Source organism: Anopheles marshallii, chromosome 2, assembly GCF_943734725.1.
Source record: "Anopheles marshallii chromosome 2, idAnoMarsDA_429_01, whole genome shotgun sequence".
In the NCBI taxonomy this organism is placed as follows: domain Eukaryota; kingdom Metazoa; phylum Arthropoda; class Insecta; order Diptera; family Culicidae; genus Anopheles; species Anopheles marshallii.
Window position 1 is genome coordinate 19927219 of NC_071326.1, and position 24040 is coordinate 19951258.

At 46.8% G+C, this 24040-nt stretch overlaps 3 protein-coding genes across 3 annotated transcripts; 2 read left to right on the forward strand and 1 right to left on the reverse strand.

Moving 5' to 3' along the window:
* The first annotated feature begins 5792 nt into the window (after positions 1–5792).
* Positions 5793–15339, forward strand: LOC128716495 (serine-rich adhesin for platelets). Its single transcript, XM_053811343.1, has 6 exons — positions 5793–7592; positions 7638–8019; positions 9038–9696; positions 9767–11881; positions 11965–13465; positions 13499–15339. Exons 1-6 carry the CDS (start codon positions 5793–5795, stop codon positions 15337–15339), a joined length of 8298 nt encoding a protein of 2765 aa, XP_053667318.1.
* A 4920-nt stretch (positions 15340–20259) lies between these two features.
* On the reverse strand, positions 20260–21375 carry LOC128716511 (RPII140-upstream gene protein). Its single transcript, XM_053811344.1, has 4 exons — positions 21356–21375; positions 21105–21305; positions 20778–21032; positions 20260–20710 (listed from the first exon to the last, which is right to left on the reverse strand). The coding sequence occupies exons 1-4, from the start codon at positions 21373–21375 to the stop codon at positions 20260–20262; spliced, it is 927 nt and encodes a 308-aa protein (XP_053667319.1).
* Positions 21376–22664: 1289 nt separating this feature from the next.
* Positions 22665–24015, forward strand: LOC128719059 (sulfotransferase 1C4). Its single transcript, XM_053812679.1, has 6 exons — positions 22665–22734; positions 22798–22910; positions 22991–23112; positions 23169–23367; positions 23436–23562; positions 23627–24015. Exons 1-6 carry the CDS (start codon positions 22665–22667, stop codon positions 24013–24015), a joined length of 1020 nt encoding a protein of 339 aa, XP_053668654.1.
* The last annotated feature ends 25 nt before the right edge of the window (positions 24016–24040 follow it).

A 24040-nucleotide genomic window follows, 5' to 3' on the forward strand; every position in this document is an offset into this window, starting at 1 on the left:
ACAAAATGTCTTTTGAAAAACCACATTCTCAACCACTATTCGCGATGAAGAATGTTGTAATTTGATACACATTGTGACACGATATTGAACGAAACGTGGAGCACTGCAAACCAATAGGTCAAACCTTGAAACCAATGCCAGATAGTAATCGTGTGGCAATTTGCAGGGCATTACGTGTAAGAATTACTTGTTTTTTTTGTGCAACATTTTATAACCTTGGGTGTGGAAACAACAACAAAAAGAAACAGAACTCCAGCCGTCAAAACCCAGTAATGTCAAACAAACAAAACTCATGCCGAACTTTGTGCAGCAGTAGGCCCTATCCTGCAAAGGAGTCCCGTCAACCCGAAGGTTGTGGCTGTGTTGGCCTGCTGGTGTGATCGATGACCTGTCTTGCCGTTCGCTTGTGTGTGCGGTGCAGAAAAACCTTCCGGTTATGAAACCGAAACAAGAAAGAGCTATAAAACTGCACCAAAGGACGTTGCAATTAGTGGCATGCAATGGTCCCCGTTTCTCAGACCCAGAACAAAGATATTGTGTGGGGTTTTGAACGGGACAGAGGGGGAGGCCAGATTGTAGGGGGAGGTCACTAGATGCGATAGTAAACCACCACCCTCGATATAAACGACAGTTTTCTACAGATTCCTTCCGGCCATGCAAAGAATGCACTGAATGTCTTGCTTGTTGCATACACTGGTTACTCATACGGTGTGGTTCTAAGTTGGTGTTCAACTACGTACCACACTCAGAACGAAATGTGAACCACTTTTTAGCGGACCAGCGGTACAGCGCGTGCGGTCAGTTACGTACGTTAGCCGTCCTGAAGGTGCTCATTATTGGATCGATAACACGATAGTGCGGTGTGTGGAACCACCAGCACAGCACAGACACGGTTAGTAAGCGGGGTTTTTTAGCCTTTGCTCGGGACAGCAAATCAAATCTTCCCCCATAAACGTGACACCGGCGGTTGAGGGAGTAAAAAAAAAAAGATGGTCGTGTGTCGATGGGGTGGTCAAGCGACACTTTATCATTGCGATTATTGTTTGCTATTTGCGGTAATATATACAGATGTGTAGCTGCAATTTGCAACACGATACAGCGCGGCTTCTATAGCTGCATATGCAGCTGTGGCACGCAGCAAGCAACAGAGAGATAATTTATGTGGCTGAATACTTTATGACGTAATGGTGTGGTCCGCTCGGGAAGTTATCGTGAGTAGGTCGACACACGCTCAACGATTTTGTTCTATAAACAGTACGGCCGACTTGCGAGTTATCACACTACCCTCTACTGTTATCCGGGTGTTTTGCACATTTGCATAGTTTTGCCAACGGTTTGTCAAATTGGAATTTCGAATAATGGGAAGATTTCGTGTCATTCGGTTCAATTATTCATTGCCATAATGGTTGTGGAAACAAGTGCACCCACAATGGTATTTGTTTGTCTACGAAAATATGTACCGTAAACAGCGCTTGCAGTAGCAGAGCCTTGATCTACACAGGCAAACGATCGTTTTGCTTTCGAGCAAGTTGTTTTAATTCGTGGCTCAGCTACTGACTTACAAAGAGTGTTTTTTTTTTGAGTCAATAGCATTTTTATGTAGAATATATTTTTAACAACTCTGAGTATGGTGAGTAGATTACAATTTATAACGGTCTTTTGGGGTGTTTGCAACAACAAAGAAACAAAGACGATCCTCCAACGCAGCCCTTTTTATTCATGCCGATGGTGGCGCCCTCTTTGATTAAACGATCGTAGCTCCGGCAGGTTGTGATAAAACCTTTGACAATCTCGTTGTTGATTGATTACTTGAGGGTTTCAATACGTTTTATTTATTTTTATGTGATGCTGTGTGAAACCGGCTCGGTGCTTGTACTGGACATGAGTCTTCTACACATCGAGATTGACAGGAAAATCCTAGCAAGATCGTTCTACTGTTACAAGAAGTGATCAGAAGTTGGGTATATAATACCTTACCCAAGTATTTCTGTTTGATTGCTTGGAGGAGTTGAAGTTTGGACTTGAACTTGAAGACTTATGCTTTCGATTTAAACTACCAATCCAAGGCAGTCTGCGATTGCCCACCACTGACAACTATCCCAATCACTGATTCATAAAATCTCTCTGCTCTCGAGATCTTCCAAAACCAAGATTTTCTTTGAAAAATGGCACGTTTGGGTGCTCCCTTTGGTTCATTTTCGCATTGTATAAACTTTTTTTTTTTCTGCGTCAGAGCAACTGCGATCACTTCCCGTAGCAGCGATCGCATGAATCACGTTGACATCATCATCATCATGGGGGAAACGAAATTTGTGATGCAGTTTGTTTCTTTTACCGCAGTACATTTCACTCAAACGCTTGCCCAATGGCAACGCCGCGATGCAAAAATTATTCTTAGAATGACGTAATGCCACTACTGAAGCCCGACCGCTCTTGACATTGCCCAGACCGAGATAAGTGTACCACATGCGCGCGTACCCCTGTGCATACACACTGACCAGCATGTGTTCCGTCCCGGTTCGGTAAAACAAAAATCAACCCTTGGGTGAAATCCCACACGCGGCTGTATCGGCTGCCGGTGGCTGTGGATGAGCTCATGAAAAGGGTTTGAAGAGTAAACGAAGAACTGCAAGAACGAGGGTGCGTCATCTCAGGGCAATTGTTGTTTGTGAGCCAGATTCTATTCTGTACGTACTACCGTCTCGGTAGTACAGCGAACGGTGATTTCCCGCGTGTGTGCGCGCACCGTACGCGGAAGATACTTTTGGCGCTTTAAGTGGTCTTTAGTGCAACCGATGCAGTTCGCTTGTGGCTCCGCTTCTTGACCTACGAAACTGGCCGCTTGCGCACATCACATGTGGGGAAACAGGTTTTCACGATTTGTGGCTTCCCTTGCGGATAGATTGACCTCCTTCCATCTCGCACAACAGTAGCGTAACGCACACAACGATCGCGCGATCATATGGTCCCCGGGACGCGCTGCAACCTGTTTTTTTTTAGCTATTTCTTTTTATTTGTTTCAAGCTGCGTTATGCCTTGTTCTCCTACACTGCCTTGCGAACGAGATGTTGACAAATAGAAACAGGTTCAAAAACATCGATATAATCGGAATTTGTATTTAGACATATAATAACTTAAACATAATTTGCAGTTTGATTATTTTTTCTTAAGATAAGTTGTCCAAATTTTATTACACAAAGAACATTAATTGTCATTTGTTCTCGACTGCCCCATACTATTGTTGTTCCGGAGGTGGATCCGGATTAGGTTGTTGGATTAGATCTTTGGTCGCATCAATCCGGATTCATTTTAAAAACCTGGATCTTCTGCATCCCAGGTCCAGATTTGAGGTTGGAGATTCAAAACAAGAATGCAAATTCTTGAAGGTTCCGATCGGTGAAGATTTTGTTGTTCATTTGTTGTTTAAATAGGATAACAAGGTGAGATCTAAATCTAACCTTGGATTTATCGCTGGGATATTTATATAAATTCGGATGGATTACAATTCCCAAGGAATCGAATCTGATTCGGAGCAACGATCCTGGAACGATCGAATGGCAACGGATTTTCTCATCAGTACTCCATACAGCATGGGAAACAACGACAGTTTGTTGATTGCACAAAAAAAAACTAACCTGCAGCACAACCAGCTGCCGTCTTGCAGGGGGGCAAAAACTGCATATCATGTGTGTATGTGTGTGTGTGTGTTTGTGTATGGGTTGTGCGGCTACTAGACACGAGCCAAGTGGGAGCCGTAATGATGCCGCGTGGGGTATATTGATGAGATTGTTAGATTGGATGAGACTTTACTGAACAACTCTTACGCACGCGATACGGCAAAGCACACACTAATCGTATGCGCGACGGTTCGTGAGCCAGTATTTAACACCTACGAGGAAAACACGGAACTGGATGGAAGCGGATTTTGCGTTAGAATAGCAGAAGCACTCCTAGTGAACGATCGCAATCAATTGTCTGGGCTGACGGGAGAAGAAACATTCCACAGCACCACTGTTTTGATTGTGTGTACTTTATCACCATGACTTTTTTAATGTAACGCACGGTCTTTTGTATTTCTTTCTTCTCTTCAACTAGGAAAAGGCTAGTGGTGAATACCGATACACGAATGCGTGCATGCAAAAGCACGACAAAGAAGGAAATAACACAAAAAAGCAGTAAGAAATCGACGTCCAGCGGTACATAAAAACACACATACAAGAGACAGAGAGAGAGAGAGAGAAACAACCAAAGTGTTGTCATACAAAGAAGGAAGTTACGTACATTAGTAGCGTGTATCTCGAAAATGCCGAAGTAGTAGCAGATCAAGATCATTGTCATCAAGAGTGCAGGAAGCGCAAACGAAACCAACCAAGGAACAAAGAGTGTGTCCGATGTAAAGTTCACATACGAACGTCCAGTGTGCGACGTGGCAACCACACACACACACACACTCACGCACGAACCCGGTGGTGCTGTTGCGGTTATGCTGATAGCTGGTCAAACGAACGTGATTGTACACCGTCCGGTACAGGTGGATCTTGGCTGGTGCTGGCGCGCCGACACGACAGCGCACCGTTCCCCCATTCCGATCCGATCGGTTCCCCGGCCCAGTCCCGGTTGGGGACCATTGCGAACCGAAGGGTGTCGACGAGCCGGCAATACGGCACCGCACTCACTACCGATCGTTCGTCGCTCCACAACGGAAGCAACAGTAGCAGCAGCAGCAAGCAAGTACGTGAACAAATCCGGCTAAAAGAACACACATTACACAAATAGGCGGCGGTATTGGCGTCGGTGTGTCTGTTAAAGTGAACTGAAGCAGTAGAAGTACCGCATCCCGACGTAACTTAATAGTGGCAGGGTTTTTTTTTTGCTGTGAAAACCACACAACCCCGAACCCCTGGGAGCTACTAGAGGGAGAAACTACGCGGCCACTACTTATTGCAGTCAATCGCAAATATCTGTGTACTTAGAAATTATTCCCCGCCTCGGTGACGGGTTCTAGAAAGCAGCAGCAAAACTGTCGACAGCGCAAGAGCGACTTATACGATTGCACGGACAGTTTCAATTAGAGGTGAGCGAAGAGGAAGCTGTTGAGGATTAGAAAAAAGAGGCAATAACATTGAACGAAGAACAGCTTGCCGTGCCTGCAAAACAAGAGGCTAGCGAACCGTGTACACATTACACAGGATAAGGTTGTGGACATTTTAGACGGGCGAGCGTGATCTGTGCGGTGTGACGGCTCGGCCAGAATTTAGCCGACTGGCGGAGGGCAGATGCAAAAAAAGTGGAACACAGAACAGATGATTGTCGGTTTATATTTAGCCAGTTCTGGTTACTAAAATTAACCTTCAACCAGCCGACGGCGCGGGTGCTGCCCGAAAAAGTGGGGAAGGTTGCGCAAGAGAAGGTCGGGAAAGCAGGAGGCACAGCCGAAAACAAAAACACGGTTGAAGTCTGGTTTGTTTCGATTAAATACAAGCGGCAAAATACGTACGAACAAACCGGTATTAGCCGGCAGTTACTTGCTAAAGCAAACGGAAGCTTTTGCGTGTGTACAGGCAAAGCCGAAAGGGAAAACTGATTGAGCTAGCTAACGCGAATGTGAATAAATCCGTGTAATACTGCTAATAAACCCAAAGGCTATACAGCAATTATCTATCGTACATTCATCGGTGCTTTGGTGGTATTGAGTTACGAATACTACGCCATCTATCTACTACCCACCAACACCACTATCATCACCAGAACCTGAAACCTGAAGCCGGCAGTGTGGCAAAGCTGTTGGGAAAATGAATATAGATCCATCGAAACAGGCACAAGAACAGGAAGAGCAAACAGCGACGACAACGACAGTAGTGGCGACGACAGCAACAACCACCAGCAACAACGCGGTACTGGCATTACTAATTTCCCCATCATCGCCCTCGTCAGCGTCGACCGTATCGCCCACTGCTTCGTCGATTTCGAAAAACAGCAGCACCGACGAGGTCGATGAAACTACGGCGGAAGCAGAACTACCCCAACCCGAAGCAAACTGTAGCAAACCACCGGCGGCAAATCGAGGACATGATGAGCAACGAGCAGATGAAGATGATGACCACCGCAACAACAGTACGGTTCGGCAGCATGAGCGGCGTTCACCTACGGATCCGCTCGGTGTTGAGAGTCGGACCACAGCTGGGACCGATCAGTCGAATGCTGGTACGATGACACGGGCAGTAACGGACACTACCACTACTACATTGCTGGGCCAATGCATACAAGAAAATGTGACCACCGAATCAAGGATACTCGATGTAGAAGCGTCAGCGATAGTGCCGCCGTCCGGACCGGTCGGTGGGCCGGTAATGAAAGGTGAACCAGACAGGGAAAGTAACAGCTTGAAGGATGACGATACACTGTCATCGTTGATCGTGCCGGTAGAGGAGTTAACCGCGGAAGCCTTATCACCAAAAACACCACAACCGTTGTCATCGAGTTCAAGCTCAAGCTCATCCACCTCCTCGACACCGTCCGTCGGTGAGGAACGGCGCCTACCGGTGGTGCCGGAAGAGGACACGTCGTACGCGGAAGATATACCATCGGTAGGCGAACGTTGTTACCATCAGCGGGAACCGCTAGCCGCTAACAATAATCCCACCCTAGAGGTTGATCTCACATCATCATCCACTGACGGCGGTGGTAGCGGCTGCATCAATGACCGCTACAACAATAATAGCAAACGCAGTGATAGTGACTTTCAAATCATCGGTGACGGCACGCAAACGAAGGTTAGCAGCAGGAATGGCGACGATGGTAATGAGGCCGCAACGTCCTTATCGTCCGCCAGCGGTCGAACCGTTGTCAGCTCGCTGTTGGAGGAAGGCGTCCTATCGTCTGGTACGGCACCCGCAACCGAAATAGCGCTAGGACAAGGCGAACAGCAAAGATGTGCCCCCGCAACCAGCGCCATTAAGCTTGTCCCGAGCGATGAACACGAACGGATGGCAGTGGCGCAAGCGGCGTGGTTGGGAAATGCAGAACGTACCGAGGTGGCGAGAACGAATGACGACAATAACGGCGAGTTGTCCGTAGCACCGATAGAGTTAGTACAAACGTTACCGATCGAAACGACACGGCCGGGCGGCATAATTACCGCTGTTGGTGGTGTAATAACAGCTGCCGGTGTGACCGTGGCAGCGAATGAAAAGAATGACGATGTGAACGACGGTGTGGCGGTAGCGGTGACGAACGAGACGGTTCGCACCGAGGAAAGCAAAACGTTTGCTAGTGCCGAGGAATCGCCACCATCTTCTTCGATATCCTCCTCTTCTTCCTCATCCTCCTCCACGGCTGCTCCCCTATCGCCACCGACTTCGTTCGCGTCCTCGTTGTCTTCGTCCGGATCGTCGCCAGAAGTGTTGGCCGCATCCCAACAAGAACCTTCTGGCAAGGGGGATGACACTCAACTCGTCGTAGACAATCGACCGTTATGTGATAGTTCACCGAAAGGACACTCCCTTGAGGGCGAAGGATTTTCCGATGCGGTACTACAGCAATCGCAACCAGCGCCACCATCAGCGTGTTCAGTCCTCCGTTCGGCAGGTGTGGTTCCGCCATCGGGTACAGAGGACGATCGCGGCGGCATTGGTGAGGTGCACTCGCAAACCACGACAAGCACCACGCGTCTTTTAACGCTAGCCGAGGAACTGTCGCAGGCAGCAGCCGTTGCATCTTCGTCACCGCCGACGTACGTAGCCGGTGCACCAGCGTTAGCAGTAAGCGCACCGCCATCCGCAGTCGTAGATGTCCAACCAAAGAGTGCTGCCGATACAGCAGCAGCGGTGGTCAGTGGTAGCAGCCGAAGTGCGTCCCCTGTACTGCACAGTAGTTTGAAGAAATCGAGCAAAATGGGTGTTCCCACTGGTGGTGCGGCAGCAGCAACGGCAAAGGGTGAAAACAGGCGACGGGTGTCCTTTCCAAAGGATGCGCAGCTTATCACTGGCTATCTGGATCCGGTTAACCCTTGGGCATGCAGTAAGTATTCGTCCAGGAAGTTTTTAAGTAGGATGCACATAGATAAACTGCTACCTTTTCCTTACCTGCAAGGAAATTAGCCTGATAAATGAATTCTGCACAATTGTAGTAACTTAAGCACTTAAAAATGGGCTGTATTTGGCGATTTTACATACCACGCAGTTCTATAGCTAATGTGATCTTCGCGATATAGCCGAACTGACATATATAGTATCCTCAAACCTGTAGAGAATACTCAGAGTGTCAAATTGGAACTGTTGTTCTTGGCCGTCCGACAGCAGACATCATCGTAAAGTGTATCAGAATCTAAAGATGAAGATATCGGAAGAAAGCGGATTTTTTTCGATTAAGATTTTATAATAGGTCAAATAGAAAAGAAGTACATGTACAAGGTGGACATTGTTTTACGGAAGTTTCAATCGATACTACTCGCATCTGTGCACTAAGATCTCCCAGAACGAGTGGTTGAACGTTCTGTTGAAAATGTTCTACCAAAATTACCGAAGATCGAAAGCTCTTCCGGTGGTACTTTTTCGGATGTCATGTGTAGAACTTTAAACGGAGCATTACATAGCAAATCTCAAGCAGAGAATCAAAAGCAACAGATTCGAGGCCAAAGCTGAGTGGGTAGGTTATCGCCAAGACCACAAAAGTTTGCATTTACCATTTCGGTGACGTTTGTTAAAGTTCTGGCATTCCCATGGTCCTAAAAGGTTTATTAAACAATGGCAACAATGTCTTTTTGTTCATTTTATAGAGGCTTTAAAATGGCAACAATGGTTTACTAAGCATGTTCCTAGAAGATTTCATTCAATAAATTCTTTTAGATTTTTTTTTCATCGCCATTTAAAATCCTATATCCTATCGGCTATGTAAAACAGCCGGATTATAGTAAACACTAGTAAAAAGGCAAATATAATATACATCAACAACCACACAAAAGAGAATGTATCAGCTTATTAGTTATGGTCAGTTTCGAGAATTTTTTCAATTTACTTTGCGTTTGTTCTCTTTGCAGTATCGATTTGCGAAACACCGGAGCTCCTGGAGCTGTACCGCAGCTCTTGCCGGCGACATAACACAATACCGCTCAAAACTGTACTCGAGCACCTGCAATCAATCGATGTCACAAAGGGGCGCGTACCGTTGCTCTCGCTCAAAGATCAACATCTCTGCTACAGTGGGTGTGAAGCTTTGGAAGAGATCTTCAAGCATGTGCAGTACCGTTGCATAGACCTCTCGCACAGCGGGTTGGACGATGTGACGGCAAGCGTAATGTTCGACATCATCGAATACTACGAGGCGGCTAACGAGCTGGACATGTCGGACAATCTGCAGATGACGACCAAAAGCTGGACGGCGTGCATTAACATGATCAAGAAGAGCCAGGAACTGAACGTGCTGATATTCCGCGGTCCCCAGATATCCGACTACCAGGCCAATAATCTCGCCAAAGCGCTTAACAGCTCCGCCTTACACACGTTGAAGCTGGAACATTGTGTGCTCAGCCAGCAACCGATCGCTTCGCTCTGTACCGTACTAAAGCGCAACAAAGTGTTGCGGGAGCTTTGGTTAGCGCACAATCAGCTGAACTGCGAAGATGCGCTACAGATCGCGAATCTGCTACGGGCGAACTTTTACATACAGCTGATCGACATTTCGAACAACCGGATTGGGGTAATGGTGGCAGGCGTGGTTATATATTCGCGTTGCGTTATAACATACCTTTTCTTTCTTTCCCCGACAGGACAAAGGCGTTGAGCACATTGTCAGTGCGATCGTGGAACAGGCGGTACACTTTAAGGACGTGCAGGACAAGAAGCGTAAAAGTGATCTTAACTTTTCCGACTTATCGAGCAGTCTGAACAGCATCAACAGTGCGAAAAACTACTTTCCCCAGCGGTTGCGATCGTCCGATTCGGATACAATAGCCACCACAGCGGAAGCCGAGCTGGATGCGTCACCTTCGTCGCTAACTCTCACTCCACCAGTAACGCCACCGTCGACTCCCGCTCTTCCAGCGTGTGAAACGACCACAGATCAGAAGGTGGATAAGGTGGCCAGCGGCGAAACGTTCGAAGCTACGAATGGCGCCACCACCTTCGCGGTAGAAGCGGCCACAGTGTATACGATGCAGCAGCCCGACAATGATGAAACGAACCCACCACTACCTCCATCACCACCCAAACCGCCAACGCCCGGTGCTGTTGTTGCTCCGTCGAACGTGAATCTAGTGGAAATGAGTACAAAACATAGCGTAAGTCTACAAACAACTAGTGATAGAGAGAAGCTCGACGCGGTAACGCGCCCTGTAATGATGACGGCCGAGGAAGAAGCACTGATGAATTCCTCTAGCGGTGGAGCAACAGCAGCGACGGTAACTCACCCGACGGTTCTACTGGGCGACGGTGATGAGAGCAAGACGACGATGAGCACCTCAGCGGAAACAGTACAAACCGACCAGCAAGAGTCGACGGTTGTGCAACAAGACTGTGTGGAGTTGTTGGTGACGTTGGAGGAAACCCATTCGGATAGCCCGGTACCGCAGGCGCCGAAAAAACCCCGGCTGGCAAAGCAGGACAGTGTGCTGACGGAGTTTGAGGCATCGCTTTCAACGGCCATGGAAATTGGGGACCAAAGAGGGGAAGAAAAGCATACGAATGATACGGACGGCGTGACGTCAGCTGACCAGCGGCTTACCAAGGAAGTGTCTGGAGTAAACATGATGGAGGAAGATGTTCCCGAACTGTGCACTGATTACGATGATGATGGTAGTAATTTAAGAATTTCGCAGGAAAATCTCTTTGTCGATCTTGGCATACCGGCCATGTGTGAGGAAGAGCAATCGGAAACAAGGAGTGCTTCTGTCGAATCGTCCGGGGATGTGTTTTCGCCGCTTGCGCCACCATCGAAGAAGGATGAGCTACAGTTACTGATTGAAAAGTCGCAGCAGAAAGAGAAAGCACAACAAGCTGAATCTACGGAAGTGTCACTGGCGGGTACGAGTTCGGGACAGCGAGATACCATGTTGACGACGGAAACGATGGCTCCAGTGAGAGAAAGAAAAAGTGCCATTAGCAGTGATGAGCGATCGGAACCTCCGTCAATCAAGAAGGATCGTACGCAGTCGAGCAGTAGTGACAGCTTAGTCGTGGAGCAGGGCATACAGATGGTTAGCGTAGCAATCAAGGATAATGTGCCGCTGTCACGCTCACTGGACTCGGTCGGTGGTGATGAGTCCGACTTTGAAAGTAGCAGTCCGTTCCGAACGACAGCTCCCAGTTCCTTCCCGAATGAACGTTCGTTCAGCTCCGAGAGCCTAAACAGCGAAACGTCCATCGATTCGAATGATTCGAAATCAAGCCTTAAAATACACGAGTCCAAGTTTGCCGCCAAAAACGGTACACTGGAACGGCAGCAGTCAAATGTGAACCGAGACACGGTCGGCACGGAACAAACGGCCAGCAATCCGTGCGGATTGCAAGTGTTGGTGCTATGGAACAATGAGATCACGCGCAACTCGGCGCGCCACTTTCAACGCTTGCTGGAAAGGACTAGCACGCTCGATACGCTGAACGTGGGCAGCAATCAACTGTGCAATAGCTTCGTTACTGGAATCAGTGGAAGCTTGAAGGCGAACACGACGCTTACAAATCTGGGGCTACAGGGAGCGCACCTATCGGACAAAGGTGTCAAAGCGATGGCGGAGATAATCGAGTTCGGTGGTAATTCATCGCTTCAACGAATCGATCTAAGACATAACAACATTCAGAAGGGTGGGCTAGAAGCGTTAAACGAAGCGATGAAATCCAACAAATCCATCACCCGTATCGATCTGGATGATACACCGCGAAGGATCAAGGTAAGGACGCGACGGAGGAGCAACGATCGATGCCGGAATAAGCTATAAAAAACATATGCATTTAACGGTCTTCTTGTTCACAGGATACTTCGCTCGAAGGCGTTGGGTCGGAGTACAGCCGGTTGGTGAACAACATCCGGGCACAGTGCGAACGGAACAAAAACCCACCGGAACCGAGCGAACCGATCAGCACCTCGGTGCGACGTGCCCGGGCAAACTATCTGAGTTCGCGCAAGATTTCCCTCACCTGCCCATCGATCAAAACGTCACCGAGTGCGATTGCGGACAAGCAGCATCTGCTCGATCCGAACGGTGGGTGCAAAAAAGCGGCGACCGGTGGTCGTTTGCGTTCACCATTGCCCAGTCCCATTCCTTCACCGATTGCCTCGCCGGTACCGAGTCCGTCCCGCAACCGATTCCATGTTTCGCGTGTGACCGATTCTGCCGGCGGGGGATCCGCTTCGTCACCGTCGCCCTCGTCGACTGGCAGTTCGCCCACGCTGTTCTTTCCGTCGAACTCCCGGTTCCGTGTGGTAACGGTGGCCGAGCCGGATCTGGCCGGTGCTAAAAGTGCTAACAATCCGTATCGTAGCAGCAGCACGATCAGTCTACCCATGAGCAAATCTTCCACCTCATCATTTGCCGTCAGCCCTAGCGGTAGCGGAACGGCATCACCAACCACGATCAATCGCCGTCCGGTGTGTAGTTCCGCACCGACACTATCATCCTTCCCTTCATCACCACTGTCTCCGCTTGCGGCGGGTGTTCCGGTGATGGGACGGGCGGGAATTGTTAGCCAAACACCATCCCCATTGTTGCCACCATCATACAGCGGCAGCGGAAGTAACACTACGTTCCATACGGCCATATTACCATCGCCACTGATCACACCGGCAGCGGGAGTAATTGCTGGATCATCACCAACCATGCAAGCGCATCTCGTCCCAAACACTTCGCCAATGGCGTTGGGAGTTTCACATGGTACACTGCTACAACAGCAACAGCAGCTTCAATACCAGCCACTACCACCACCACAGATCGTTCCGATGCTGCATCAACAGCAGCCGCAAAACTATCACTTTGTCACAACGTTCGGTCCAGGGAGCAACACAGCCGTTCCCCTACAGCCAATGGTTACCACCCATGTACAGAAGTTTGCCAACATCACTGAACCCCTCTTACCCTGCACCCTACAGCCACAGATCGTACAACAAACAACGATCATTCACCAACAGCTTCAACAGCAGATTCCACCACAAACACCATCAGGCACGGGAAAGGTGCGTCAACACTCATCTGAGTCAGGTCCTCAGCATAGCAGCAGCAACAACAGCAGCACCTTGCATGATTCCGTACTTTCGTCCACCAGTATCGAAAGTCCCGATCTGGAGGTGAAACGATTTATGTCCGGTGGAGTCATGCTGGACGATAGCTGTTGTTCGTCGATTAGCAGCAACAGCATCGATTCGATCGATAATGCTAACTTCAACATCAACACCTCGATTAGCTCGGCGGATGAAAGTTTCGATTTGATCGTAAGCTCACCACCGCCGGTTACTGTTGCTACCTCTAGCGGATGTTCCAGTGCCATCCCCAGTACGGTCCAGCTGGTACCAGCTGCTGGAGGTGGATTGTCAGACTCAAGCAATAATGTCAGCTCGACATCACGTGTCGTGGAGGAGGAGAGTACGCTAATGCCAAGGGGAGTCCCTCTTCCCAACTTTTCCCTGCCAGGTGGGGAGACGCTGAAAGTGCCGCTGGATGCACCGACAAGCGTTTCCACGTCCAGTATGGTACAGGTGAACCTAGCTAGCTCGCAAGAATCCCTGTACGATGTGCATGACCTATCGGGTTCCTCAAACTCATCGTCCATCTCGGCTGCAGCAAATCTGGCACATGCAGCAAAGTCCCCAACTGTGCTGCCGACCTGCTCAGGTGCTAGTGTTGTTCCCACAACAAACATTAGCTGCTCTACTGCTGCGGGTAACTCCAACGAAAGCACTCTTACATCGGTGCAAAACCTCGAACGCGAGCCAACAGTTCCGAAGGTGGTGAGCGAAAAGCCACCACGCGTACGCAAAACATCGTGGATTCTGGGTGGCAGTGGCAGTAGTGGAAGCAGCAATAAGCACACTGATTCCGGTTCGAGTGGAGGTAGCACACCGACGCCCAGCGTTGGAAGCGGTTACCCACCAGCCATCGAGAAACTGCTCAGCATCTTCAATCCGAGCAATTTGTTTTCGTCCAACAGAACATCTGCATCGGCCAGCCCTCCACCACCGACAGTGACGCAGGAAGCTTCGGGCCACAGCGGTGGATCACAGCCACCGTCGCGCAAGGAAAGCCCGATGGGTGGTTTGTTCCACTGGGCCCATCACAGTACCGGCAGTAGCAGCAACACCAGTGCCAACACAAGCCCTACTAGTACCACGGCCAAAAAGGATGACGATCGTGCAGTGCTAAAGGTAAACATTTCGCCCGAAACGACGCTCACACCGCAACAGCTGCAACCGTTGCAGAATCAGGTGCATCTTCAAACGATCGCGGCCGCTCATCATCACCAGCAGCAGAGTGCCGAGCATATGACACCACAGCTGAAAGTTGAGATGAAAGAGAACATTTCACCGGAAAACACAATCACTAACAAGCTGCTCCTTTCCTCGAATGCAACTACTCCGGCGGCGGGTGGCCTGTTGGGCGGTGTGGAAGCGTTAGCGACCGTTGCGATCGTATCCACACCGACAGTGAACGTACCGCTAGTTGGTAACGTTCCACCACATGCGAAGGTAATCTTCCAGCTTGGTGGAGATTACGACGAGTCGGAGGATGATATCGATACGCTCACAAACAAGTACGGTAATCATCCGAGTCTGGGTGGTGGTGGTGGTGCGGCGACCGGTGGTGGAGGAGGTGGAATACACTATTTCGGTGGCGGCGGCGGCATTCATCAAAGTGGACCGAACAGCCTGCTGGGTGGGAGTACGACGAGCAACAGTAGCGGTATTAGCATCGGTAGCGGCACCAGTGCCGGGGATATGATGAGCGGCAGCAGCAGTGGAATGGTGGTTTCACCATCACCGAGCGCCACTAGTGGACAGTCGGCCACATCGGACACGGTCGTGGTGTTGAGCCATCTCGGACAGCTGGCCCGTGATTCACTCAGCATGTTCAAGAATCCAAGTCTCACCTCACAGGATTCGATATCGATTCGATCGATGGATTCGCTGACGGAGATAGGCAGTGACGGTGCTTGCGGCACTGGTAGAACCGCGTCAAATGCTGCTCCACCAGTATCTCAGCTCGATGGGGCTGCACGTAAAGACGTACCACCGGCGGTACCGACACCACCGACAAGAACTTCTTCATCTTCAATATCGTCAGCAACCACATTAGCGGCAACACAAATGTCACCATCCGCAACAGCGGCACCATTGGCTGACAGGCAGGATACACGCTAGGGAACATGGAACGAACGAAGGGTGATAGTGGAAGTACTTATCTAAACCATCCATACTGGTTCATCTGTGTGATTACTTTTGTTTAAATTCGTTCCACATACATACGATTTGCCCTCGATATTACTGCTTTCGATTTGTGCGCTTCCAAGTCGTCGGGGTACATATTTTTCTATTTGTCTGAATTCTTGTCATTTGCGGTGTCTCTCGCCGTACTATTAAGGTCTGGCCTGTTACAATTGCGCTGACTGGAGTATGAAACGCAAACTAACTAGCTTTTTTAATTTATTCAACAATCGATTGCGTTACGTTACGTTTGAATGTACCAAGTGGACAAACTTCTAATGCATGTTTTTTTTTTGTTAATTCGTGAGGTTTTTCGTACCCAAGGATGTATTGATTGGTATTCTGCTTGCTCTCATTACATCCAAGCGTTCAGTCTACCTAAAAAAAAGAAACATAATGTGCCTTCTTGAATAATTGAATCAATTTAAACATGAACTGACAAATTGAATGAAACGCGATCGCAACCAAGTTAAGTTAGTTGATCGTCTGTAAAAGAAAACACGAAACAGAACCGGGAAATGCAGCTAACCGCGTGTGACGAAACATATACATCTGCTACGATGTATGCTATGATGTATGATTGCATTATTGGATGAACAACAACAACTTTGATATACTTTAACTGACTGAATAGGATATATACATAAAATGAAACTAAACAAAAGAAAAGCGTGTGATCGCGTGCGTTCACTACGCTGCAATTAGGGCTGAAAGGAAGAGCGAGCAAAGCAAACATCCGACCCCCTCCCCGGGTCTTGGGTACCGAAATGACCTACGAATGCGCAGGAACTATCGCACCGATTGGAATGAACTGAAAAGCTATACACGTCCGGTGGACGGAGCCAGTTAGGATAGTGTTGTTAAATTATGATCCAGTTCCTTTGTGTCACTTTTGAATTGTGCTTTATTGAGTCTGTTTTAAAAATTATATCTTATGGTTTATTTCCGATGTTTTTTTTTCTAGAGTCGGAAATAGTAAAGTTGCACTATACTTTTGTCCACGAATACAGAAATGATTGAAAAGCTAATACGAAGTGCTAGTAGAAGAAGTAAAAGATCTTTAATGTGAACAAGCCGAAGCAATAATCCACCGATCTACAATAAGGAAGATCATTGCAACTAGTGATGAGTTGCAGGACAGTCTGAATGAATGAAACTCGGTTCGCAATAGCAGTCCATTGTCTAGAAATTCTTTGCTTAATTAATAAGATTATGCGATGGATGTTGGCATTAATCATATTGGCTCGTTGCCGAGTTTCCTCGTGCTAGAGAAGAAAGATAAATTCTGTTACCGTAAAACACGTAATTAGCGTCCTATGCGCTAATATGTACGTATCGGACGCTAGAGATGCCGGATAAGCTTCATCCTTCGGGCATCCTTTTCGTACGACAGCTAGTTGGCAGCATACAGTGACAAACCAATTAATCATGGGCGAGCCCCGTAGCACACCTGTGTGTTTACGACACCTGACAAGAACTCTGGCTAATAGTAATACGTGTACCTCGTTGAAAACAAAAATTGCGCCAAAATTTACGTTCGCGGTATTACCGCAATTTCAATCTCTCTTTAAGTGACAGGCAGATTAAAGCGTTAAAAAAAACTCCCGATTCGGAACAAGGGGCAACATAATTTCTTTGACAGTTTTGAACCTTTTTCGTGCGTTAAAAATTTAGCTATGCAAAACATTGTTAAAACTTAAAGGAAGAAAAAAGAGAATCGCATCTCGTAACGAAGTACTATAATTTTGCATCCTTAAAATTGAAGGGGAAGATACCTTTACGTAAAATAGCAACTGTGTAGCATTATGGAATGTTTCATTCCGGAAATTGATATCTAATAATGTGAGGCATGGCGCTATTTTACGCAAAAAGCTAAACAGAGACATAGGAATCGAGGCAAAGAAAGGAAGGTTGTACGTACTTATTGATTTTGGGGTTAGAATATTTGGCATTACTTAACCGGGCGATAAGCGATACGGTGGCGCTCATGAATTTAATTTAGGCAAACGTTTACTTAAACAATAACAACACGCAACAAACACACAGTAATATGGATGGAAAAAATGATATGTTTAGAAAGTAGTATGCAGATCGGATCGATAGCAGCAAATCCCTGCGTGAAGCGATAATTTATCATCATCTTACACGTGTAAGGAACAAAATGCGAGGCAACTCCCCCAACAATCCCTTTTTCTAATGTATCATGCATACTTATCACAACAGCAACATTATGTCACCTTTCCAATTCCATATATGCCCACGCATTCGAATCACGGCATTGTTAGGAAGCCATCGTTTAGAACCATTCATACTCTGCCTGCAAGTGAAACTCATTGCCCGTTCATCCATTCCCTGTTCGCGTCGTTTGCCATTATCTTTGGATTTTTAATGGCTCTCCAAGATCACAGCTACAAGGTTCTTATCATGTACTTTGCTCCTCTGCTACTTATATTCTACCTGATATACACGCGCGATCGTGCGTCGATCCTGTTGATCGTGTTCGAAATGGTTCTTGCTTGAGAAGTTGCTCATTGTGCGCGTATCTGTGTACAACCTAGTTTCCTTCTTCTGTGATACAAGAAAAGCACACTTGTGATAAAGTGAAATTTATTCGTACATACGTTTTTGTTGGTATTCGTTTGTTTTTATCCTGTTTATTTTTTGTTTAATTATTATTTTGTTGTCCCTAGTTTTCTCCCATTTACGTGTACCATTCGTCCCGTATTTTTTGTTTGTTCTTTTCCTTGTTAATGTTTAATGTACTTTTATGAATTGACTTAACATGATATGAAACAAGTACGAATTGAGTGATAGAGTGGCAAATAGAGCGTGCGAGTTAACACAAAAAAAAAACCAGTCGTGAAAGAAAGTGATAGTGTTTGTGGACATGAAATGCAAGAGTGAAAGCGAGAGAAATTTAAGAATGCTGAATGAATGGCATGTGTGGACAGTATACCACGCTTTAGCATGCATGGTAGAATTAATAACTGGCTGGCGTACGAACAATTCCAAGCAAGTAACAAACGAACCGACCGGCAGGAGAGGAAGTATGCATCGCTCCATAAACACAACTCCGTCTTTTTATATTCAAAATGTTCTACTTTTGTGTACAGCAAGAATTCACAACATCATAGAAAAGAATCCTTTTCCTCGCCGCGGAGCAAAGTGTGATAAGGCTTTGGTTGTGTCTGTGTGGAGAATACATTAACACGACATCACGATACACGCAGAACCGTTAGTATCATTCTCATTTAAGGACGTGTCCTACCGGAGCAAAGACAACACTGGTCCACCAATTGGAACTTCTACTACAAACCGGATTTTATGTGACACAATTTAATGCCAGATCTGTACCGTTCTACAGCCTTTCCTGAAGATTCATTCTGACAGTGGTTTTTAGGGTTCTCGTGGCGCAACATTCGGTCAAAATAATCTTGAAAGGATTTTTTTGCTAGACCAAGGGGCCCCCCTAGGGTCCAAGGACTTGACTAACTGGTTACGTAAAATAAAGAAACGTCCTGTTACTCATTCCATGAACAGGGACACTAGCCAACCTGCCATTCGCAGTTTCACCGAGACCGACGAAAAGAAAGCCTTGTTAATAAAAAAAATACTTCTTACTCAGTATCAACAAGGACACTATCTGTCAGAACAAATCTTTCCAACTAGGTGTCGATGGTGTGGGTCTATGTTCCTTCAAATTACGACCAAATACAGAAACACACGCTCAAGAAGGGAAAGCAACAGAATTTACTTTCATCTGAAACAAAACAGCACAGAATGGTGCTTCACACGCATAGCATGATCAGCTTCTAGTAGCTCGAAAATGGGCACCGTACGGTTAATCCACTTCGTCCATGTATCCTCCGGACGCGCTCATTCTCATCTATTCATCTCATTTGTTCCACTTTAATTTTCCGTTCCCACCTTCATCCTTTTGCTCGTCTTAGGCAGGAAGGGGGGAGACAAAACACGTAACAATTCACGCACCAAATTTATTTGGCGCGGCTTTGTGTTTTATGTTATACTTTCATATCTTTTTTAAGTGTTTCTCTTTAGTTGTACGCCCGCGCGCGTGGTTCTTCGTTCATCCGATTGTGTTTTTAAATGTTTCTTCAGTCGCAATAGAGTTAAAGAAACCCCAAACACACTTACACACACATACACACACCTTTACCTATATGTAGATAGTTTTTTTTAAAAATAATTTTATTATGTTGTACGTTAATAAAACCGAAAAGTAACCGTTGAGTTTATTGTCTCAAACCAACATCGTTTGTGTTTAACAACCGTCTCCCTTTTACCAGAACGGAACTTTTCTTGGATGTGACACCATGACATATTGCCAATCCGTATGAAATTCTTCCCCGTTTTAATGCCAAATTCTTTGTTTTTCCTTTTCCCGCTTGATTTTTTTTGCCTCCCCCTATTTTCCTTTCCCCCCTATACAGATGCGTGCGGTGCGGCAGTATTGCTGCAGCTTCGCCTTAAGCACGAGCAGCTGCAAGCCAAAAAGAAGCTAATGAAATCCAAATCCTTGCCCGACATGAAGACAATAAGTTAAAAAATGAGTAGTGGAATGTGTGTGTGTGCGTGTGTGTGGAGCACACAACTATTTCCGGTCCCTTAAACCGCTTTCCGTTTTGTCCGTCTTCGTCACCTTTCCGCCGCCCCCAGCGAGGTAATAATTTTGTGTGTGTATGTATCTCTTCTTTCTACACATCCGGTTTAAAATAAACTTCTACTTCCTGTACTTTCTGTACTATCTCATCTACCCGGTGGTGTTTTATGCTTAGTGGCAGCTACGAAGAAAGAAAACGCAACAACGTATTGCATATCCCTTGCGCGATGGGTACTCTATTTAACCTTTACTTCCATCTGTTCTTCCTGCTCCAGTTTCTTCATAATCGTTTCCCGCTCAACGGCCAGTTGAATTTTGCGCTTCTCTGCTTCGATTGCATCGAGATCAATGTTGCCGGCACCGAACTTGTTGTGGTGGTGCGTTACCAGTGGTTCCTCTTCCGCATCCGTTTGCTTTTTTATCGAATCCCTTATGACCTGTTCACGGTTCGTGTGCCATTTGTACTGCCAAAATCGAACCTCTTCCATCGTAGTACCGGTCGCACGCATTATACCAAGCGAGAGTCCACCGGCCAGCCCACCGAGCGCTAGCCCCACTAGCCCACCGGAAGCCATCCCACGTAAACCCATGCTGAATTTGTACATTGCACCCGTCACGCCACCGGCGGCCATGTATTCGTACAGTGAAGATTTGCCTCGGTACACCGAAACCATCGTCTGTATGCCACTGGGGGAAAAAAAACGGATGGGAGCTTAATGAAACCATCAAAGAAATATGGACAGTGCTGACTTACACGTAGCTCGTGGTAAAGAGCGCCAAACGCCAACCCCATCGGAACGCACCCTTGGCGAAGTTAAGCGTCACCTGCTCCTGTAGCTTCTTCTTTGCCTCAAAGCTTGACTGGAACGCCGTTGCCTGGTTACGCTCGAGAAAGTTCACGTAGGCGACGCGTGAATTTATGAACCCACCATAGCAAGCGCCGAACAGAAAGCCAATAAAACCGGCCTGATAGATGGAGTTCAGCTCAGTCGATACTCGGCCAAACTCGCTAGAAAAAAAAGTATACGTTACCGTTTTAGTGCAAGGATAACAACAAGAACGCGCGTTCAATCACACTTACTCAATCGTAAACATCATTTGTAATCGCTCCATGCCGGTTTGTTTGTCACCGGGCGCCTCCTCGTACATGCTCTGTACGGTTTGGGTGTCGATTTTTATCTGATCATGATTGCTGATGGTGAATGGGAGCAGCCCGGCCGACATGATTCCACCCGGAACGTACAGTTTGTGAAATGTTCTTCGAAGCATCCTGGATTGTATCCTCCGCGCAAATAATCACAACCAGGATCGAAAACCGTACACAATACCTACAGCCGCGGAATAGTTTGCATAACTGGAGGAGTTTTTTTTTCTCAATATTTTGACAATCAGCTGTTATAGCGCACCGCTGTAACATGGCTCGGTTTATGTAGAAGCATCGGGACGTACCGCTCACCGCAGTAAAATATATATTTTTTGAATTGACGCGCAATTCACGCAATTTGTTTGTTTTATTGTACCATATTAGCAGGATGTGAAGGTAAAACTAGACTCTACTAACAATAACGAGGAATTCGTCTAGGGAAACGTAATGGGTAAGGCAGAATATAAGCGGAATAGAAGGTGTACCATAGCTTTGTAGGAAACAAATAACTAAATAAAAAATTCACATGTACCAAATCACATGTACAGGAAGTCAATGGAGTTCTAATAATTTCATATCAGATCGACATATATTGATTAATCGAAACGAAAAGTGGTTGTACTTGATAAAACCATTTATTAGGATTAAAAGTTCCATATCTCATCTACTCTTCCATACATCTGGCTGACTAGTTTGTATCCATAAAGTTAAAAGTTCTAGGCACAGATAATTGTTTTCTCAACATGGTCGAACATTGGCATTTCTTTCCGATACCCCGTGAAATGAAGCCTGAACTGAAGGCCTCACGATCTGCTAACCTTACCACACGGTTATTAGACACAATATCAATATGACACATTACTATAAAGTTTCGTACACTTCAGTAATAAAAGTATTTACTTTCCTTTGTCCTCATCCTTGCAAAAAAGCCACTTCATCGCAAGCTCATCTCCACTCGTTCATACTTCCACTCTGCATGAACTTTCTCTTTAGCATAAAACTTTTTTTCTGAACAATTCAAAAAGAAACGAAACGGAAGTGGCTTCAGTCGTTAGAGGAATGCATTTTGAGTGACCAAACCACTAATGATAGACGGAAGTTATATTTGCAGAAAGGTCTTGATCATGGTTGTTCGCTGCCATAACAGCTTCCATCTCTTTCGCTGCATTGCATAAAAGAACCACGAATAAAGCGCCTGATTATGAGCGTGCGCTTCAACACACAATGGAGCGCACCTTCGCTCGCAAGCCGACGGTTTTTTTTCGAGCAACACCCAACGCAAAGGGGAACTATGTCAACAAAAAAACTTTCTCCTACTCGACACCAAAGTGTTGCCGGTCAGCATATTTTGGCCAGCGGCGGTGGCGATGATGATGATGACTGTTGACGGTGGTCGGAAGCGATCGGTCGGGCGTTCAGTTTCGTTTTCGATCGCAGTGTCAGCGGATGTTGCGTTGGGACTCGCGTCTGTAGTCGGTTAAAGGTGCCACTTTCGAGATGTCTTTCCCCTACAGCATAGACTTTGTGGAGCCTGAACAGAACGAACAGTTGCTGAAAGATTTCCATGGTTTGTGACATTTTATACCGCGTGATCGCTTTTCAAAAATGTTATTCTTTTTTCTGTTTCTAGGCGAACGTACCGGATTTGTTCAAGTTGGAGAAAAGCGATGGTTTTTCCCATCTCGCTTCAAACAGTATGCGGAAAGTTTGTACTCGTTCGAGGCACGTCCAGACGATACGTGGGTAATTATTGGTTTTGTAAACCCATTGGCCAAAGGTCCAATGATTAAAACACTACACCGAATAATATTTGTGATCCGTAGATCGTCACCTTTCCACGGTCGGGCACAACCTGGACGCAGGAGATGGTTTGGTTGATATGCAACGAACTTGACTTTGACACCGCCAAAAGCATTCCGTTGACGCAGAGATTTCCCTTTCTAGAGTAAGTACCATGGGCCGCAAGATTAGTCAGCAAATGTCACAGCCAATTTCCAACAGATTTCACCTGTTTGTGCACAACGAAGTGAAGGCAGAATTTCTGAAGGAAAACGAGCACGACGCTGAAAATATGAAGTTCATCGAACAGCTTTCTCAACCGGCTGGTCTCATGCTGTCGGAAATGCAGACGCCACGGTACATTAAAACTCATCTCCCCATGTCACTGTTACCGCCGAGTGTGTTTGAGAAAAAGTCCAAGGTGGGCAAAAGCATTAACACATCAAATGTGGACAAATGTCTGAACAAACTCCCTTCTCTCGCTCGCAGATCATCTATGTCGCACGAAACCCTTCCGATGTGGTTGTGTCCTACTACCATCTGAATCGTTTGTACCGGACTCAGGGATACGTCGGGGATTTCGAGACATTTTACAACTATTTTGAGAGCGGTTTGAGTGAGTTTTCTGTCTTACCATTATTTACATTTCCAATGATATGTATTAACCATCCTTCTGGTAGCTCCCTGGTCACCGTACTGGACCCACATCAAGGAAGGTTGGGCTGAGAAGGACCGTGAGAACGTACTGTTCATGTACTACGAAGACATGAAACGTAATCTGCCCGCCACCATCCGGAAGACTGCCGCCTTTCTGGGCAAACGTTTCACCGACCATCAAATCGACACCATGTGCACACATCTGGACATACGAAACTTCCGCAACAACAAATCGGTCACGTGTGAGGAGCTGAAGGCGGTTGGCATCCTGAACAGTGGCGAACAGGGATTCGTTCGCAATGGACAGGTCCGTGGCAATGCGGAAGAGATGACGGAGGATATCAAACGACGGATTAGCGAATGGACGGAGCGAAATTTGAACGGAACCGATATAAAGTTCCCCGACTGTTAGCGAAAATGGTACTAAACGACACTGG

Bases quoted from the DNA above. Each gene is read 5' to 3' on its own strand.
- LOC128719059 (XM_053812679.1), top strand. From the start codon at position 22,665: ATGTCTTTCCCCTACAGCATAGACTTTGTGGAGCCTGAACAGAACGAA. The intron at 22,911-22,990 runs GTAATTATTGGT...TGTGATCCGTAG, and splicing joins CACGTCCAGACGATACGTGG to ATCGTCACCTTTCCACGGTC. The intron at 23,113-23,168 runs GTAAGTACCATG...AATTTCCAACAG, and splicing joins CAGAGATTTCCCTTTCTAGA to ATTTCACCTGTTTGTGCACA.
- LOC128716511 (XM_053811344.1), bottom strand. From the start codon at position 21,375: ATGCAAACTATTCCGCGGCT. The intron at 21,033-21,104 runs GTAAGTGTGATT...TTTTTTTTCTAG, and splicing joins CAAATGATGTTTACGATTGA to CGAGTTTGGCCGAGTATCGA. The intron at 20,711-20,777 runs GTAAGTCAGCAC...TTTTTCCCCCAG, and splicing joins CTCTTTACCACGAGCTACGT to TGGCATACAGACGATGGTTT.
- LOC128716495 (XM_053811343.1), top strand. From the start codon at position 5,793: ATGAATATAGATCCATCGAAACAGGCACAAGAACAGGAAGAGCAAACA. The intron at 9,697-9,766 runs GTAATGGTGGCA...TTTCCCCGACAG, and splicing joins TTTCGAACAACCGGATTGGG to GACAAAGGCGTTGAGCACAT. The intron at 13,466-13,498 runs GTGCCATCCCCA...AGCTGGTACCAG, and splicing joins TACCTCTAGCGGATGTTCCA to CTGCTGGAGGTGGATTGTCA.